Source organism: Motacilla alba, chromosome 15 (assembly GCF_015832195.1).
Source record: "Motacilla alba alba isolate MOTALB_02 chromosome 15, Motacilla_alba_V1.0_pri, whole genome shotgun sequence".
NCBI lineage: Eukaryota > Metazoa > Chordata > Aves > Passeriformes > Motacillidae > Motacilla > Motacilla alba.
This window is the reverse complement of record NC_052030.1, coordinates 3,154,763-3,173,155: the sequence shown is the minus strand read 5'-3', so window position 1 is coordinate 3,173,155 and position 18,393 is coordinate 3,154,763. Positions and strand designations below refer to the sequence as shown.

Below are 18,393 nucleotides of genomic sequence, written 5' to 3'. Positions count from 1 at the left end.
CCTCCAGCCCTAAAGAAGTCTGAGGCTGCTTCTCAGAGTTTGTCTCAGTCCTGGCATTTGTCAAGAGAACAGCAAAAGCACAGTCTGACATCAGCTCTGAAAGCAAGGCTGCTTACCAGCTACTGGCTTGGGAGAGGTGTGTCTGTAAGCAGAGCATGGCATGCTGGAGCCCGCCAGCTTTCCCAGGATCAAAGTGCTGCCGGTGTGTAATTTATTATCTCTGCAGTCACTGCAGCAGGGACTCGCTGGCTGCTGAGGAAGCTGAGCACTGGCTCTGTGCTCTGTAGAGATCCACAAGAACAGCAATCAATGGAAATGGGCTGAAGCTTTCCGTTGTTATTCTTAGCATTTGCTCAGATCTGATACAGTGTTGTGCTGTAATTCCCCAGTACAAGAGAGAAGCAGGCTTCAAATCTGTAATGGCAGTGTAATGCAGTTGGTATGTACAGATCTTGGGGGGACTGACCCTGCTCAGGTTTAAGCCTTGCTTTGTCTCCTGTTTTAGGACTCTCCAGGGAATAGCCTTAGTTAAGCTTGGTACTGGCAGCTCCTGGAATAGCTGGAGGGTAACTCTCTCTTTACAGAGCTGAATGTCTCATGTTTCCTACAGGACAGAGCTACGATGAGATGGTGGACATTTTTTCATTTGGGATTGTTCTCTGCGAGGTAAGACAAGGACATTAAATGGCATCTTTAATGTCCCCATCTCTGTGTACACATGGTATCACCCAGATCTCTGCATCTGAGTGTGCAGCCTGTGACCTAACAGCACATTACTAGTGAATTAGACTGGGAGAACAAGCTTACCCTGCCTCTTTTTCCTCAAGGATGATAACTGTCTTGTAGTTTTTTTGGTCCCAGTTTCTTCCAGGAGTGAGAGAAGCTGTAAAAAGGTCATCAAGTTCTGAGTGAGCCTGCTATCTGTTTGAACATAGATGTATTCCCTAGAACTGTGATGCTTTTTTTCTTTTTCTGCCTTGTTAAAAGAACAATCAGCTGCATAATCTCAGCAAATTCAGGGCCTCCACTGGGGATGGCACTTCACTTCAAAGAAGTGGAATCAAAAACCTCTTTGCAGGTCGATTAATGAAGCTTGCACCCTGAAGTCTGTTGGCTTAGTTTATTTCTGAGCCAATGCAGTCTGACTGTTATATCAGGCTTTTCTATCTGCAGAACAAAAAGCAGCACTTGAAAGCTGCAAGGTATTTTCAGTTTAGAAGGTGTGTATGACAGTGGAAATACAGATGAAAGGCAGGGTGTTATGTGTAACACAGCAGTTGCAGGAACACCAGGGGATGCCAGCACAGTTTCATTTTCAGTGTTTGGGTGAAGGAGACAAAGAAAATGTCTGTGCATAAATCTTTGTGGCCTCATCTGGAGCTCTGTTTACACTGGGCCCTCCTCTCAGAGAATGTTGTGGCTGTGAGTGATAGAGTTAGGAACTTGAAAAATCTGTATGTGGGATTAAAACAATTGTTTCATCTAGGAAAAAAGACAAATAAAAGGGTAGTAGCATATGAACATTCTAGTCACCAAAATTATGATGCTAAAAAAAACCCTAAAATTAAACACTCAAACAGATAAGGACATAAACCTGCCAAAATACATAATGGGCGTTTCTGTCTAGCTACAGGATGTAGCTGTCATGCTCAGTTACTGGCATAGAAAAGCCTGGGTGGTTATAAATAACACCCCTTCTGTGATACCCAGTGAGGCTTTAAACCTGATACTCTGTCCACGTGAAAGTTTGTGTTGACCTTCTGAGTCCAGATCACCTCACAGCTCTCTGCTGTGGGCTCCTTCCCTCCTGCACTTGTGCTGGAGGTGGTGAGCACTGGGGCCATGCTGGGGCAGGGCTTCCCTGTCCCCCCAGCTCTTTACTGGCTCTCCTTTACCTGCAGCCTCCTGGGTGTCAGTTATGGTTGTTCTTGTCTGTCCCAGCCCTCTGGCTGTGGTGGGGGTTGAATCTGTCGCTGGCAGAACAGTTCAGAATTAGAGGTGTAGTTGACTTCCCAGCATTGTTCTGGACCTGTCCTGTCCCCTCTGTCCCGAGGGGCTTTGCTGATGGCATGGTTAAGATGGTTAGAAAGGGGAGGGATGGGATGCTGATGCAGGTTGCCTTGATTACCTGCAGTCAGGAGGGGCTGCATCATCCCCAGCTGCAAGACACTGCAGAGCTCCCTGAGAGGGGTACATCATGCTGTGTCTTCTGGCAGAGAGACCCTGGGCAGGAGAAGGCATCTGGGACTTCCTCCACAGCCATGGACACATCGCCAGGTCTTGAAAAAGATTCCAGTGAAGTTTGTCTGTACATAGTACCATGAGCCAGTGGCTCCATTGGAAAGGAAGAACAGTGTTTCTGTTGTTTCATTTCCACCATAATACTTTGAAGGAGCACTGCCTGATGCAGTGTGTTTCCTAACACTCTGGAACTGTTGCAGTACTTAAGTCCCTTTCTCCCTTTCTCTAGATCATAGGCCAGGTTTATGCTGATCCAGACTGTCTCCCACGCACACTGGATTTTGGCCTTAATGTCAAGCTGTTCTGGGAGAAGTTTGTTCCTGCTGATTGTCCTCCAGCCTTTTTCCCTCTGGCTGCTATTTGCTGCAGACTGGAACCAGAGAGCAGGTAGGTTTGGGGTCTGCAGGATGTGTCTGTATTCCCAGAGTGGAAGGACTGCTCTGCACAGAGGGCAGCAATCTAGGGGAATGCTCAAAGGCTTCCATGAGTGAGAGGCTTCAGATTCAATAGTTTGGGAGAGAGACTGCTGTATGGTGGAGATGTCTGAAACAATTCCAGGACAGAGTAAAGAAGGAATGATTGTTCAGGATTTCTCAGGTACAAAGAGTAGGGGCAGACTTTGACAGTAAGGTAAATACTTCATTTGATTTCAGTTATGAAACTTGTAGCTTCAGAACAGTGTTGCTGCCAAGTAGGTTCCAAAGAGCCAGACCTCCCTGGTCACTCACTGGCTATAGAAAGGGGTAGCCCAGACAGATGAGGGCTTGGCAGTCTTGGAAGCTAAATGGGAGGGAAATCATGGCCCTGTTCACCACTCTGTACATGGTACAGGGACCTGGATGGACAACTAGCTCAGCCTTTCCAGATGCTGTTCTGCTTCCTCTTTCCTACTCATGTTTCCTCACTGCTGCTTCTAGGCCCCCTTTTTCCAAGCTGGAAGATTCCTTTGAAGCTCTCTCTCTGTACCTGGGAGAACTTGCCATCCCCCTTCCATCTGAGCTGGAGGAGCTGGACCACAATGTGAGTGTGCAGTACGGACTGAACCGTGACAAGCTACCCGAAAACACAACCTAGGCCGCTCATCCTGCTGCCTGCACCACTCCACTGGAGCTGGGGTGAGCGGCAGGGAGGGAGATGCACTTCAGCCACTTCCAGGGCATTAACGGGGCACCGTGCTGCGCGTCTGCTGCACTGCCTCTCTCTCCCCACCCAGCTTCCCTCCTCTTGGATATCCTGGTTCACTGTGGATTCCTCACGTGTTTCAGAAGCAAAAAGGATTGTTTCCTGCCAGCTGCACCTAGGAAAGCCGCTGAACACTATTTTTCTGGCTTGAGAAATATTTCTCTGGCCTTTTCAGGCTTCTTTACTGTGGTGCCTTAGAACTTGGCTGCAAGCTGTGAAGCCACCCTGGCCTGTCTGCTAGGGAGGGAATTGCTATAGGAGACTCTCCTGGGTAAGGACCAGTACTTCTGGAACAGCTTCTCCCACTGACTGCCCTGCCCAGAAAGCTGGGGAAATTGGACATCCAGCAACATGTCTCACCAGGACAGCACATGGATGTATTTGCATGTGTTTCCCAGAACAACCCACTGAGATTTTGGCCTCAGACATGCATCAGAGGAAGGAGTAAAAAGCCCCAGGAATTGGGCAGCTCTCCTGAAATACCGTCTCTGGGGAAGCACATATGAATTGTTTTGGTTTTGTGGGCTTTTATTCCTTCTGTGTCTCTGAATACCTCCAAAAGCCTGCCTAGAAACACTACGACTGAGCTCTGCTTGCCCCTCCTGATGGCAAATGAGGCAGGCAGCAAATGAGCCACTGGAACATTTTCAGACCCTGCGCCTGTAGTGAGTTTGCCTGCCCAAAACCTTAACCTGGGTGAAAGTATTTGAACCTGAATGTGTAGTTGTGCACTAGGCACTGGGTGTGGACATTCCTGAGTGCTTGAGCTCTTGGCCTGTGGATGTGAGGTGACAGAAATGGCGGCAGAAGGTGCTTGTCAGAAAGCCAAAGGTTTGAAGTGGCTCAGACCTTGGGCATGGACAATGACAAAAGGGGACTTGCCCAAGGTTCATTAAAGGATGGACTTGTCATGAATAGAAAGTGCTGGAGAATGTCCCATCCTCCCTGGAGTGGTAGCTGGAGAATTAATAATTCAGTTGCCACTACCTCATCCTTTCCTGCAGATTGTGCAAGTTGCTCCCTTTGAAGGTCCTTCTTGCAGCTGCTGCTGCAGCACCTGAGCTGATTCTCCAAACAGAAATTTTCCTCAGGGTCATTCCCTGCTCTGGGTGGGGGGATAAAAGGGCTTGGAGTCATTGGGAGGTGGGTAGGGCTGTATTTTCTTCCAGTATTTCTCTTCTTCCTCCCTTGGTGGGAGAAAGAAGGAAAGAAGCTACTGCTGCAGTAGCTCACGTGGCTGGCAGAACTGAACAAAAAGCTGAATCAAGTTCTGCTCTAAGTCTCACAAACATCACGGTTTAACTGGATTTTTAGTGTGCTCCTTTTTCTCTCCTCCTCCCTTCAGCATTGAATGGTGGGGAATGGGTGTTAGTCTTTGCTGTTACTTTGGTTTCCTCCCCTACCCATGAGTTTAAAGTATTATGTAAAATAACATGGGACCAGCCATCACCTAACATCAGGTTTGCAAGGGAGGTGTTTTTAGTCTGTGTAGTGGTGTTTTAGAAACACTAGGGCCCCTGTGCTGTAAGTCAGGCAGGAGCCTCTCTAAACTGGGTACAGTGGATCCAGGATTGTTAATAGGATTTGCCCTTTCATTCCCCCTCCCAGGCTGGTTTGTGAGGGGACCCCTGAAGGGAGAGTCCTGGGTGATGTGTGGGTGGGATTTATGAACTGTGATTTGCACAGCTCCACGTTCTAACTAAATTAAAAAGCAGTAACTGTATGCTATTGAGAATAAGATTTTGTGGTCTCTGTGTTAAATAAAGCTGGAAGCCATCACTTTCTCGGGTTTCTATTGTAGTCACAAAATGGCAACACCAAAACTGCCCAGATGAGGTACCATCCAGAACACCCTTTTTTGAGTCTGTGGACTCTGCCACATTTCACAGAACTGCAGAATCACAGTGCAGTGCTCTGTAGGACTATTTACCTGGAGTGAGAGAAAGGGAACAAGTTCTGTTCATTCGTTGGTTGGTTTCAAGGGTGGACAGGAGTCAGCAGATCATGGAACCTCTCCACTTTCCGTTTCTAATCCAGGGATAAAAATATAACCTGTTCTTGGAAACATCTTATTCTGAAATATGTAGTTCAGGGGACTTTTGTTAAGACAACAATTGAACAAAAATGCTGCCTCTGTTAGTACCTCCTGTAACCTGCTGTGCTCTGTCTCCATTGCACTTCTCAAGGGATGGAGCTGCTGCTGAGCAGCATCAAAGTAGAACTGAGCCAGATCTGTGCAGGAAGGGGCTGTAAGCAAGAGTCTGTTCCCATGGGCCAGCCTGCTGCGTCACCCACAGCTCACACCCCACAGCTGCTTTTCAGGAACAGTGTCCCAGTCCAAGAGCAGCTGCTGGCAGCAGGGAGACAAGCTCCATGCCCCTTGTCAGTGCTGGTGTCAGTGCAAGCAGTGCAGGCGCTGCTTGTAGGGATTTACTTTTGGGCCTGGCAAACTGCAGTGGCATCTTCCCTTCTCCTCAGTTCAAAGTCTGAAACAAGGCAAAGGATGCTGCTCTGGCAGGAGGGATGCACAGATAAGCCACAGTCCACAAAGGTCTACAGAGCATTCTTCTTTTAAGCTTTAATACAGTCTGCATCTTCTCATAATGAGGTATTTAAAACATTTTACAAAGAAATATGGTATTCAAAGGCATTTAAAAATAAAATATTTCCCTTTCTGAATCAAACATTAACCCTGCTGCCAAGTGCTGCTCCCTGTTAGGCCCATAGCTATAAAGCAGATGGCTAGAAAACTTACTTGAATGGCTTGAATCCCCTGAAGTGGGGGCAGATGTTTCCCTGACCTAGCCTTGCCTTGGTGCCATTAGGGAGACACTGCAGCAACCATCCCTTCCAAACCCCCTGAAATGCTAATAAAAGTTGTTACAAAACCTCTCTAATAGGACCAGGCTCTGTAAGTAAGTAGTCTTGCTGCACAAGCTGAGTGTGTGACAGAGGCTGGGCCAGGAGCCGCACCAGAACTTCAGTATCTTACAAAACAGCTGCCCCGTTCTGCCCTTAGAGCCAGAACTGCTGCACTGGGATCAGGGTGACCTCCACGGCTTGGCCACTCTGTCCAGCCCTGGCTCTGTAGGAAGCCTAGGGAGTTCAAGAGAGGATATCATCTATCCTCAGTGTTTAACCTGCTGTAAGTAACTGAAGGGCAGTTTGTTTTCTTCACTCCACAACTATCTACCACTCACCCTTGCTTTCCTGATCTGTGTAAGTGAGCAGGAGGCACAGACAGACCCCCTGGACACCTACCACTGTGACTGTGCATGTAGCACCACAGGGGAATGGAGAAGTGGCCTCAGCCCTGGAAGACCTGGATTTGTCAAGAGCTTGAGGAGAGCACTGGGGCTAAACATTCTGCTTCTGGCCAAAAACATCCCTCAAATAAGCTCTTCCTTGGAAAAAAACCTGATCCAGTAGCAGGATTCTGGACAGTGATTCCAGCTCTCAGCCACTAAAGCAAAAAGGCAGGAACTATAATCAGAGTGTAATTATCTAGCTAAGTCTGACATGAAGCTCCCCTCAGTCCCTGCAGTACTGTTCTCTCCTGAGGTTCCAGGCTGAAACTTAAGTAACAGTGCATACCATTACATAGGAAAAGAACATAGAAAGAGGAAGCCACGACCACACTCCAGGCTACGGGATCTGTGGCCAATTGTAAGCCTGGCTCATCATCCCCCCCAGCTCCTTGGCACACCGTGGAGACAGGTGGGAAGAAGCAGCAGGGTCCACCACACCAGTCCCCAGCTGGTCACGCACCGAACGGTGCCCCTCGAGCAGATGATGAATAGCCCATTGCTCTGTTCCTCTGCATCACCTTCATCCAGCGTTCATCAAAAAGAAAACAAAACAGAAATGAACACACGCGACCCCTGCACTCACAGTGGGAAGCTGGAGGCTTTGCTCAGCCTGTAGCGCTCCTGCCTGAGCTGCTCAGGCACCAGGAGTCCCTGCCTGCCCCATGAGGGGGCCGCCGCCGTCCCGCGTGTCCTCCACAGGCGTCTGGTTGGTGTGCACCACAATGGTGTTCTCATCCACCAGCTCGCACGCGGCATTGGTGAACGCTGACAGGGGCAGTGTGATGCGCTGCATCTCACGCTCGTAAACCTTCTGCTCGTGCTTCTCCTTCAGGTCTTTCCCCCTGCGTTACAACAAAAACCAAAACATAGACATGGGGTGAGTGCTGCTGCTTGGAGGGAGAGTCTCAGTACAGCTGATGGAGTAGAGAAGAAGGGACTCTGCTCTGTAAGATTTAAGCAGTTTCAGCTGCATAGAAAGGGCTAGAAATATTCCCTACTGTAAGCAGAGGACCACAGCTGAGCATCTTTGAAAAACAAGCAGCCGAGTGAAGTCTGTCCCTCCCTCAAACTGGCTTATTTACTGACATTGCTGCTGATAAATGACTGTACAGCCAGGCCCCTCCTTCAAACCACAGAGCTGTCATATGTTTCCTTACCCTTTACAGTCTCACAGCACTGCCTGGTGCAGTCCCAGGGGAGAAGTTAGACAGTGCAGAGGCCACTGCTGGGGAAAAGAGCTTCTGTAACCTGCCTCATCTGCAACAAACACTGGAGGTGGTGACAGCTTCTGCCTTTCGTTGCAGCAAATTAAGCTGTCCAGAAAGTATTAAAGCTGACTTCAGAGCTGGCCCTGCCTTCTGCCACTGAAGCTACAACAGCTTAATGCCACAACCAGCTCCTCAAACCTACCTCAGTCTCCAGCCTGTTGCTAAGGGAAGGAACACCTCTGTAATTTGTGCTGCGGAAGAACTGCCTTGCTTTAAAAATGGATTTGGCATTAATAGCATATTGACTCCAGAAGAGCTATGTATACCAAAAACTACTAAACCCATTAAAGATTTCTCACCACACCTACTACCCGAACCTGCCAGCTTGCACATGCAATTTTGAGATCAAGGCAAGGAAGGAGACAGTAAACCTGCACTACATGCCTGCTGTGAGCTCTCTGTGACTGGAGAAGCAAAGCTGCCTTTGGACAAAGCCCAACACTGGTCTATTGCTTCCTCCCACCGAGGACAGGAGAGAGGTGGGACAGGCACCACTCGCTCCTCCTGAAGCTCGTGATCTCAAGCAGGCAGAGCTGCTTGGGGTTTCCTGTCAGCATTTTGGCTCCTTTTCAAAGCTGCCTACAAGCGTGCAGCAGTGGCTGCCATTCCTGCCAGCACACAAGACAGCATTCTCTGAAGTGACACCTCAAATCAGATTCCTCGACAAGCAGCGCTCTGTGTTTTGCCCCTTATGTAACACTCCTCCCTCTGCTTTTCTTCTGTCAGCATTTATTATAAACACTTACATAAGGACATGTCCCAGCTTGGGAAAGGGCTCCTTCTGCTTGGTTGTGTCAGACTGTTGTCAAACAGCCAAAACACAGAACAAACCCTCCCAGAGGAGGGAGCCTGGGCCTTTGCTTGCTGCAGTGACAATCACTGCTATTTGTTAATCCTGCCCTCTCTCTTACAACTAAGCAGCTTGCTACTGCCACTACCCTCACACACTGCTCAGCTAAAGAAACATTTCTGTCCAACACAGTGAAGTGATTGAAAAAGAAATAAAGTCAAAATCAAAACTGACCTTAAAGTATACAGGTGCTTTGCTAAAATGAACTTGGACCAAAAAAAAAAAAGTGCTACCTGACAATCAGCTTCATAGGATACAATGCATGAGTAGCAAAAAAAAAAATTGCCAATTGTTTTTCTTCTAAAGACAGACTAGAGAAATCAGGGGAACGGGTGGCCTGCTAGAAGAATTTTTCTGAGCAAAAGAAACTTCCTGTGAGGCCACCTGGGATCTGTTCTTTCCAGTTCTGACAAAATCCTGCTCCTGACTACATCTGAAAAAGCCACAACAAGGTGCACATGCACACACAAAAACCCAAATATTAAAGAGGGCAAACTGAAACTTTAAGTGAGATAGAACATCACAATAATGGGGGAACGGAGAAGAACAGAGTTAACACTTACTAGCAGTTCTTTTTCAGAGTGACAAACAAACTTGCTCAATGTGCCATAATCAAACATATGCTTCTGTGCCATTTCTTTGGGATCTGGTTGGGTCTGCAGGTGTTCAGACATTCCTGCTCTATATGCACCAGCTTTTGAACAAAGAACAGCCACTCACCTCTTATAGATGTATCCCAGGACAATGCCAGCCCCGATGGCAATGATTATCACCATCATGATCAGCCCCAGCACATAACCTGTGAAAAGAAAAAAAATGAGCCAAAATTAAGAGGCAGCAGATCTAGCTATAATGGTGCTTTCACAGCCTCAAAACAGATCTGTCCTGCCAGAATCACAGTAAGGGATCTACCACACGATCCTGGGTTTGTACCTAATGTCCCTAAGTCCTTCTTTTCTCTGGAGTTCATCTGCACTCTCTGACTGATGCCAATGACAGGCTGCACCGCGGCTGCCTCGCTCCGAGAGGGCAAGGTATCAGCTGGTTCAAACACCTGCTCCTCCTCCTGGGAAGTACCAACTTCTGCTGTAGGGACTGGGGCTGTGGTAGCTGTAGCATCTGTTGAGAGGAGAAAAAAAAATATATATACAACATAGCAAGCACTTACATGAGTACTTCAAAACAACATGTGTGTTGAGAGTGGGACAGCTCTAGACTGGTATCACTGAACTGCCTTCAAAGCACGCTGAAAAACATTTGTTCCCCTTTAAGCTATTGCCAGACATCCTACCAAAGTAGACAAGAAATGTATTCCTCCCCCCACCTTCCTCTGACATGAACCTATTTAACTAGGTGTCCAAGGCACCACCACAGATGAAAGAATCCAGACAGCAGATTGAAACCCAGGTTTAGGGAACGAGTCCAGAGGATGCACAATGACTTCATTTAGTGTATAGATCGATACACAGGCTGCAGCTTCAATCATGCTGAACAAGATTATGAGAATCTCCATCCCAAATCTCCCAGGAGCCTATTTATCCCTCTTCTGCCTCAATCTTCCTGACACAAGAAAGTCTGACAGGAGACTCCAGCTGGTGTGAAAACAACCTGGGCATACTCTTCCCTGGTCCTCCTTGCAGTGGTGCACCAAACTGATAGTCTGAGACACCACTGGACAGGCTAAGTCAGAGCAGTCCTCAGGCAGCACAGCCATTGACTAAGGACAATTCCTTCCTCAGTCAAGGCCCAGAAAAGGCACCCAAGGATACAGGTTCCTTCTCAGCCCTGTTTTTTATCAATGCTCTTTTTCATCAACAGCATTGAAAGATTTTCAAGGTAGCTCCTTCTTTCATGACACAGTTTAAATGGAAGCTGCAGCACTGTAAAAGCTGTGACAGTGTAAAGTAGGTATCTATTGGCTTTTCTACTCAAACCCCCCTCCTTTTTGGAAATGCTATTCACAGTATGCATCCACACCTGAAAACTCACTCCACCTGCATCTCCCTCTACAGCAGGTAATAACTCCATGTGGATTTTCTATCTGCAGCCATTTTGAGTCCTCAGTGGAATGTGAAATGGAAGTACAGAAGGGAGTCAGAGACAGGAAATCAGGGGTCCTGCACAGTAACTTCACGTAGGGTCAGCCAGGGCAACTGAACTAAAGTGAACTGTTGGACCATGAAATGGTGCCCGCCCTGAGATGCAAAAATATGAAACCTATTAAACATGCAAATGGCTGAAAGGTCAGGTAATTCTTCTGATCCTAAAGCTGCAAGAGTGTTTTGAGTAAGGATCTTGGAAGCAGAACATTTTTTTGCTTCATCTTTAGGGAAAAGCAGGCAAAAAAAGAGCAAAGTGAAAAAAAGGGGGGGCGTGTATGTGTATGGGAAAAGTATTTACATGCAAGGATAGCAGTCTCAAGGGACAGTGGTGCAAGTAACTCTTGCAGGGCTCAGAAAGTAGTAAACAGTTCAAAAAACCCCAAGTGGTTACTCTGATGTCAGTCAATACTGACACCTCCTCTCCCCGAAACAGGCTTCGGCTACAGTTCTTTTGGCAAACTGTTTCTCACTGTGACTATCCAGGAGGAATCCAATGTTTCCATTTCTTACTGTCCTCCCTTCTAGTTCTCATTTTTTCCACATTCTTCCCATGCACCCGGTACTCAAATTCCCACTGGCAATGCTTTAACAGCAGGAAGCTTCTTTAGTCGGCCATAACATGCCCCACGGCAACAGTCTACCCACACCTCAGCAGTTCCTGGATGTCCGGACCTCAGCCTTTTGCAACACAGCTAGAGAGCGCGACAGTGATAAGCGAATTATGGGGGAGTGGGGGCTTTTCACAGGCCTTTTCTGGCACTGATGGAAAAGCTCTAGGGGCGGAGCACGGCATAGCCGGAGGCAGATGTGCACGCACAGGCGGGGGCTGAAGGGACCCTGGGTACGCGGTGTTTCCGCGGGCGGTGCTGGCGTAGCCCGGGGTTGTTTGTGCTCCGGGAGGACCCCACCCTGGTGCCAAACCCAGCCCCAGCGGTAGGGGGCAGCCAGGGAGGGCAGGAAGAGAGGGGGGCCGGGGGCGGCCGCTCTTACCTGAGCACTGGGCGATGTCGCAGGGTCGCCGCTCGGGGACCCCGGTAGCGCCTCGGATGTAGCACCAGGGCGCGGCGTCGCCGTCCGGGTTCCTGCAGCTGTTGTGGTCTTCATCGACTGCTAGGGAGCAGCGGGCCGTCAGCGCGGCCGCGGCACCCTCCGCTCCCCCGAGAGCCCCCCTCGCCGCGTCCCCCGGCCCCGGACCCACCTGCCGAGAGCGCGGCGCCGGGGCCGTTCCGCACCAGCAGCCAGTTGAGGCACGGGGCGCCGCCGGAGGCCACTTGCCGGCTGCCGCGGTAGGACGCGCCGTTGCCGCGGAGGCATTCTGCGGAGAGACGAGCCGAGCCTAGCGGATGCCCGGACAGCCCCTGCCGCTCCGGGCTGCTCCCCAGCGCGGCCGCCGCCTTCCCCACCGGGGTGTTCCCCCTCCCGAGACCGGCCTTTGTCCCCCACAAAGCCGGGCCGGCACTCACCCTCGGCGCCGCGGGCGGCCCCCACCAGCAGCGAGCCCAGCAGCACGGCGCGCAGCGCCCACCGCGGACCCCCGGGCAGCATCCTCGGCGCGGAGGGCGAGGAGCCGCCGCCAGCCCGGCCGCGCAGCTCGGCTCCGCTCGGCGCCGCCGCGAGACCTGCCCCGGCGCTCCCCTCCCCGGTAAACAACCGCCGGGCTGCGCTTCCCCCCCCGCCCCGCAGCCGCCGCCGGGTCCTAACGCTGCCGCTGCCGCCGCCCGCCCCCGCGAGGGGAAGGGGCGGCTGCCGCGGGGCAGGGCTCGGGCAGCCGGGAACCTGCGGCCGCAGACGGTGCTCGCCCGGGCACCGAGCACGGCGATGGGTGCTCGGTGCCGTGGGGCTGTTTGGCTCGAGAGGAACTCCGCGTCTCCGGGCTTGTCTCCTACAGTCGCAGGAAAAGTCTTAGACCAGAAGAGGAGACTTTCCACACGGAACTACGCTTGAACAACTGCCTGTGGCAGGAAAGGTGTTTATCTTCAGAGACCTAAAATGTTCTCTCCCCTAGAGAATTATCATGAAGGACTAAATCCTGCTGCCCTCATTCTCCCTTTGGGTTCCCTTAGCTGTAAAGATACGTTGTGAGGCTACACACTGCCACGGAAGCTGTGCAACTCCACCTTCAAGGGGTTTACATTCTCGCCTCTGCCAGTCCATCAGTTCTCACTGACTCCATGGGCTTACTCTAAGAGCTCTGCCTGCTTATAGAAAAAAACAAGGTATGAAGATGGTTTAGAGTAGTTCTACTGCAGGCATCCAGCCACTGAGATAAAGCCGCTCTGCAGACATTTCACACGGCTTACAATAGATACTTCTGTTTCTGAACATGCCAAGGGATTCAGACAGTGCAGCGCCAGTGCCTGTACACAGCATCTGGAGTCCTCAGCACTGTTTCTATTTTACACCAGTGAAAAACAAGCCACTGAATAGCTGGTCCTGTTCAACAATGAGCTTGCAAAGGCAGCCTGGGCTAACTGATAGGTTTGTAGCCAAGGCACAGGCCTGCAGCACAAGGTGCTATTTCAGGCTTTCCCACAGAGTTCTTCCTGACCTTGGCCAACCTGCCTGCCTCACTTCTTTGCACTTTCCCTTCCTTTTTGCTACAGGAGGTACAATCAAACCTTCCTTCTTAGAATAGGACAGGGAAGTTCCCTTCTTTTAAAGTTCTTTGAAATCACATGGAAACCATTGAACACATAAAAAGTATTTCTATGCCAGGAAGCTGCTCCAGTGTTCAATGAATCACTTTTCAAGGCAGTGCTTGGCTGGAGCAGCGGTCATTCCCTTCCACTCCCAGATGTTTCCATCCCGGCAGTGCTCTCTGTGAGGCTGCTACAGGTAATTGTGTAACAAACCTGCTCAAGGTTCTGATCCAACCCAACTTTTTCCCCTTTTTCACGAGGTCATGAACGCTTTAAGCCCTTTACAGCCAGGTCACCTGCTGCATCCAGTCCACAATGGAGCACAAAACCATAGATGTACCAGCATGAGAGATGGATAATGAGGAAACAGGTCAATTAAGCAGCACTACTGCCAAGTAGGAGACCACAGGTCTTATCACACATTTGTGTGACTCACACTTTAACAACATGATTTACCACTACAGAAAATTTAGTTTAGTAATATCAGATTTTAAAAAATATGGTTGCAAAAAATCAAAACAGGAAACCAAAAACCAACTGTATGTGCCAGTCTTGACTGACATCACCAGCTAAGATGCAGCCTTCATGCAATTATGCTCATTTTCTGCACAGATAACCTGCTACTGCATTCCTGATGCTCTCCAGTTACTCTCTGTAAAGGCATGGCTAACTGGAGTCAGCAAGAATTTTTAATAAGGGCTATTCAATCAAGCTGCCTGTTTGTAATAGCTCTTCATCAGATTTTATGAGACAAATTCCATTCAGCAGAAACTGCAGGGTCACACATGCATCCAGAGGCACTGCCTGTCCAAAACTTTGCAGTTGTGCCAACCTGCACAATTAAAGTCTTTTTGCTCATTTCATCGGACTAACTAATGCTTCCATGCCACCTAGCACAGAACGCACCTCCTTCTGTACACACTGATCCAAGAGCTGCAGTAATCTCTGTGGAAACAAATCTCAGGCCTTCCTAGCTCTCTCTCCTACTATGTAATAAGATAAATTTGCACTTCTCATTACACCCAGCCAAGTTCCAGCAAACTGAGTTTCTAGTCCACAGAATGACAATGGGGAATCTGGAAGAAATGCAAAAACCTTCACATTAATGGTAAAGATCAAAGTCTTTTCCACAATTGACTTCTAAGCATAATTTTTTCTTTCATCTCTAGCTTTCTCCAGGATGAGGGAAGATTTATGCCTGGCAGTTTCACAGAGTTAAGTTTAATAGGATGCCAGGTGGCAGCTGTCAGAGGCAGACTCAATTGCTCTTTCCACTGCTTAGGAATGGGTTTGCTCTTCTTGCTACACTTTTAGAGATTAAACATGACATTATTTCCTAGGACTTGATTTTAAACTACCCAAACGATGTTAATCACTTTGCAGCTACTTCCTCACATAGTTAACACTTAGATACCTATTGGTATATACACATACATGTATCACAACACATTCCCAGGTTTTACAGGAGAAAATATACACTATTTTTAGGAATGAGAGACATCACACATCTTCCCTAAACTCACTGTGAACCAGTTTCAGCTGTGGGCTGGTCCCTTTCTTTATACAGGTTCCAGAATGAACAATGTCTGCTTTCTCTCTCTCCTGTCTGTCAGCTGCTCTTTCTTGTTTATTTGTTCTACATTTTCACCTGTGGAAAAATTCAAAGTGTTTTGAGATTGAAAAAAAAAAAAAAAAACCCCAAACAAACATAAAAAGGAATCTAACAGCACAGCACTCTGTGCCAAGGGAGGCAGTCCCAGATCTATAGCTCTGGAATGACTCTGCAAGGAGCCATCAAACCCACCCTCCTTCTCTGGCCACAGCCAAATGTATTCTGATCTTGCCAGGCAGAAGTTCATCTAACCTCCTATGCAAGAACTAACATGCTTTATTACTTAATCTTACTAAATAAGACACTGAGGGGAGTAAACAAAATGAGTTTTCTAATCTGAGTAATCTTTCCTAGCCAAATTAACAGGGATAAAATGGAAAAAGTTGACCATTGCCTTCCTTGTAACAGGACATACGTCATGTTCCCATAACCTCCCCATTCTTCTCCCTAGGTAATCAAAATAATTGTTCCAGTTTTCCCCAAAACTCCTTTTTCTCAGTTTTGTGGTTCTTTCCTAAATGGAAATGTTTGAGAATAACAATAGTACAATTCTGAGACCTCACCATGAACAGAATATCAGAGCAGTTTGTGCTTAAGCTTAAAATGTTACTAAACACTATTAAGTACTTGATACTTGCAACTCCAACAAAAGCAGGGGTTTTACTTCTTTGCTGCCTCTCTCGATCACGAAAACACCCTGTGTGTCACCTGTAAAAAGCCTTCTGTAAGCAATGATGTAGGAATTGGAAACAAATGTATTTAATTTCTAAGCTAGATATAATCTGAATGTAATAAAGAACATCAGGGCTGTAACAAAAGGATCAGATATTGACTTTATGAAACTGAGCCGAGTGTAACCAAAAATCAGGACCGAGGCAGTGACTACAAAGGAGTCGCTGTGGAGCGACAGGGATATCTGCTGGCACTGTTGCATCGCGCTGCTGACATGCTCAAGGAGAGGCTTTCTCCTCCCCTTCAGTCTGACAGCATGAGCTATTGCAAAGTAAATGCCAGCCACAGCCTCCAAAGACTAACAAGGAAGTCTGCAGAAGCAAAACAACCGTATGCGATATTTGAACTGGTTCAGACTGGTTCAGAGTTTGCTCCACTAACTCAGAGTGCTTTCTCAGATGAGTTTTCTGTGTGGGCTGTAATAAAAGGCCAGAGGCCTCGGGAGGGCAATCTGGGTCCTATTGTTTACTGGGGAGAAGCATTAAGAGATTATCTCTAAATATTCTCGGCAATCAGTGATTTAAGAAGTTTCACACAGAGTCTTCTTTACAGCATCTCTTTTTTTTTTTTGTCCTTTTTGACAAGAACTGCCCATTGTCTTTCTCAGTTTTGAAGGCCCCAAGTGCTGACAGAAATCTGTGCTCACACTGGCCCACTGTAGCAGTGGCAAAGGTCCCCATGGATCATCCCTCAGCTCTTTCTCTGGCTGCAGCATTCCAATCTCGGTATCTGGATCGCAGATTGCTTTACCTGTTATCCAACCAGTGGGTGTGTCTCACAGCAGGATACCATAAAACCACAGCAATCTTGTTAGGAATTGGGTACAGCTGTCTAAAGAGGTTTCAGTCTCCAGTTGCACTGGGTTTTGTTGTGTTGTTTGTTTGATTGTTTTTTTGCTACAGATGCAGGCTGCTACTGACAAAAGCCAGAGCACACATTTCTAAGGGTGGAGGAAGGGAAGCTATTTTGAAAGATACTGTGAGATCTACTCAGAGAACACGCAAGTCTGAGCCAAGAGCAGAAGCTTTACTCTCAATTTTTAACTGATCTTTGCCTGACCTTAGGCAAGCTTCTGCCTTGGTTTCCCATATTAGTATTACTAATGTCACAGAGGCAGAAATTATGATATGTCTGCAAAGCACTTTGGAAGCTTCAGACATCCAATACCTACCTTATGAAATGGTTCTGTAGGTGAAGGAATCCTGGAGACAGATATGCAGGAGATAGTCTCAAGTTCTACATGTGTAGTGCTGACTTAGATGTAAGTACAAATAAGCATTAATGCAGGAATTAATTTAAATAGGAAAATGTGTTGTTTGGTTGTTTTTAAAGGTATAAATGTACTTTTGTAACTTTCTTGCACCTCAAACCACAGTTGTGTCCAGCAGCACCGGGCAAAGCTGAGCAGTCTGATAACCCAATTTGTTCCCGATAAAAAATGCCTGTCTAAAAATAATTGTTTATTATTTGCACATAAGAAATGTGAAAAGGCAGCATCAAAACATCTGGAGATTTAAGTCAAAAGGAATAAAGAGTTCTGTTCTGATATCTGTTCAAATTAACCTCCAGTGAATTGGATGGGATTATTAAATATCCTTCTATCAATCTTTCACTTAGTATGGAAGCCAATTTCACAGTGAAAGCCCAAAACTCTGCTGCTTAAACCTCAATAATAATGGAATATTACCACAGTAATAGTTAGATTTCATTGTGAAAAACATGAGGTTAAAGTTGTACTTAAATATGCAAAACTCCTACTCTAAATAGCACTACCACTCATGTGACCTCTATCCCAAGCCATCAGAAAGGTTGTAAGGTTATAAACTTGAACACATAAAAAAGCCAAACATGTATTTTCTTCCCTCTAGAGCTTTGGGATTAGGACTGGAGTCATCAGCATAAGAGCAGAAGCAGAAACTTATTTTGAAATGGGTCTGTAATTCAGTGTGAGCAGAGAAGCAGAGACCAAACCTTGCAATGGAGCTACTGCTGTTTCCTCAGAAAGTGCAGGATTCAGGGACATTTACAATGCAGAGCTCACAACTCTGGATTTTATTTCTTAGCTGGCCTGAAAGCAGATAAAACCCCTGGCACACAGGTACTGTGAAAGACTCCACAGGTGTTTGTCTGAAGGCTGTGGGAGGAATTGTTTATTTTGGGAAGTTGTTCTTTCTTTCCTGTTGAAGAAAGGCAAATCTGTGTTTTCTCTGGGTCACACACATGCCATAAGCATGCAGAGACAGCCTTTTTCATGACTGACAGAGGCATGTGAACTTTTTTACATCTGTTTACAAAAGCAAAAACACTGTTCCTTTAAGTATGTTCACAGAGCACGGCAAACCTCTGTTGTTATTTTGGTCTTGAGTTTGCCATTCTTTTAGAAAGTTAAGGCTCCAACTGGTAACACCATGAGGAGGTAAAAAGCCAGGAAGAAACAAAGGTTTAATAAAAGTTTCACT

General features: G+C 47.5%; 2 protein-coding genes across 6 annotated transcripts in view; one reads left to right on the top strand and one right to left on the bottom strand.

Moving 5' to 3' along the window:
* Positions 1-5,202, top strand: part of LIMK2 (LIM domain kinase 2) — a 30,993-nt gene extending 25,791 nt beyond the window's left edge. For all 4 annotated transcript variants that reach the window (XM_038152473.1, XM_038152472.1, XM_038152474.1 and 1 more), the window contains 3 exons: positions 611-666; positions 2,471-2,628; positions 3,159-5,202. In XM_038152473.1, the coding sequence (XP_038008401.1) occupies positions 611-666; positions 2,471-2,628; positions 3,159-3,315 (371 nt within the window). In that variant the 3' untranslated portion in view covers positions 3,316-5,202. The remainder of the gene's footprint in view (positions 1-610; positions 667-2,470; positions 2,629-3,158) is intronic.
* A 770-nt stretch (positions 5,203-5,972) lies between these two features.
* Positions 5,973-13,072, bottom strand: PIK3IP1 (phosphoinositide-3-kinase interacting protein 1). Of its 2 annotated transcripts, none has more exons than XM_038152476.1 (6): positions 12,415-13,072; positions 12,150-12,266; positions 11,942-12,061; positions 9,783-9,968; positions 9,570-9,648; positions 5,973-7,573 (listed from the first exon to the last, which is right to left on the bottom strand). In XM_038152476.1, exons 1-6 carry the CDS (start codon positions 12,494-12,496, stop codon positions 7,366-7,368), a joined length of 792 nt encoding a protein of 263 aa, XP_038008404.1. In that variant the 5' UTR covers positions 12,497-13,072; the 3' UTR covers positions 5,973-7,365. The 2 variants fall into 2 exon arrangements, with proteins under 2 accessions (XP_038008404.1, XP_038008405.1); XM_038152477.1 differs by having other exon boundaries at positions 7,020-7,573; positions 11,942-12,058; positions 12,415-13,020.
* Between the last annotated feature and the right edge of the window lie 5,321 nt (positions 13,073-18,393).

Coding starts and splice junctions, on each gene's coding strand:
- PIK3IP1 (XM_038152476.1), bottom strand. CDS start 12,496: ATGCTGCCCGGGGGTCCGCGGTGGGCGCTGCGCGCCGTGCTGCTGGGC. Junction 9,969..11,941: donor CGACATCGCCCAGTGCTCAG/GTAAGAGCGGCC, acceptor TCCTCTCAACAG/ATGCTACAGCTACCACAGCC. Junction 7,574..9,569: donor CTGGGATACATCTATAAGAG/GTGAGTGGCTGT, acceptor GTTGTAACGCAG/GGGGAAAGACCTGAAGGAGA.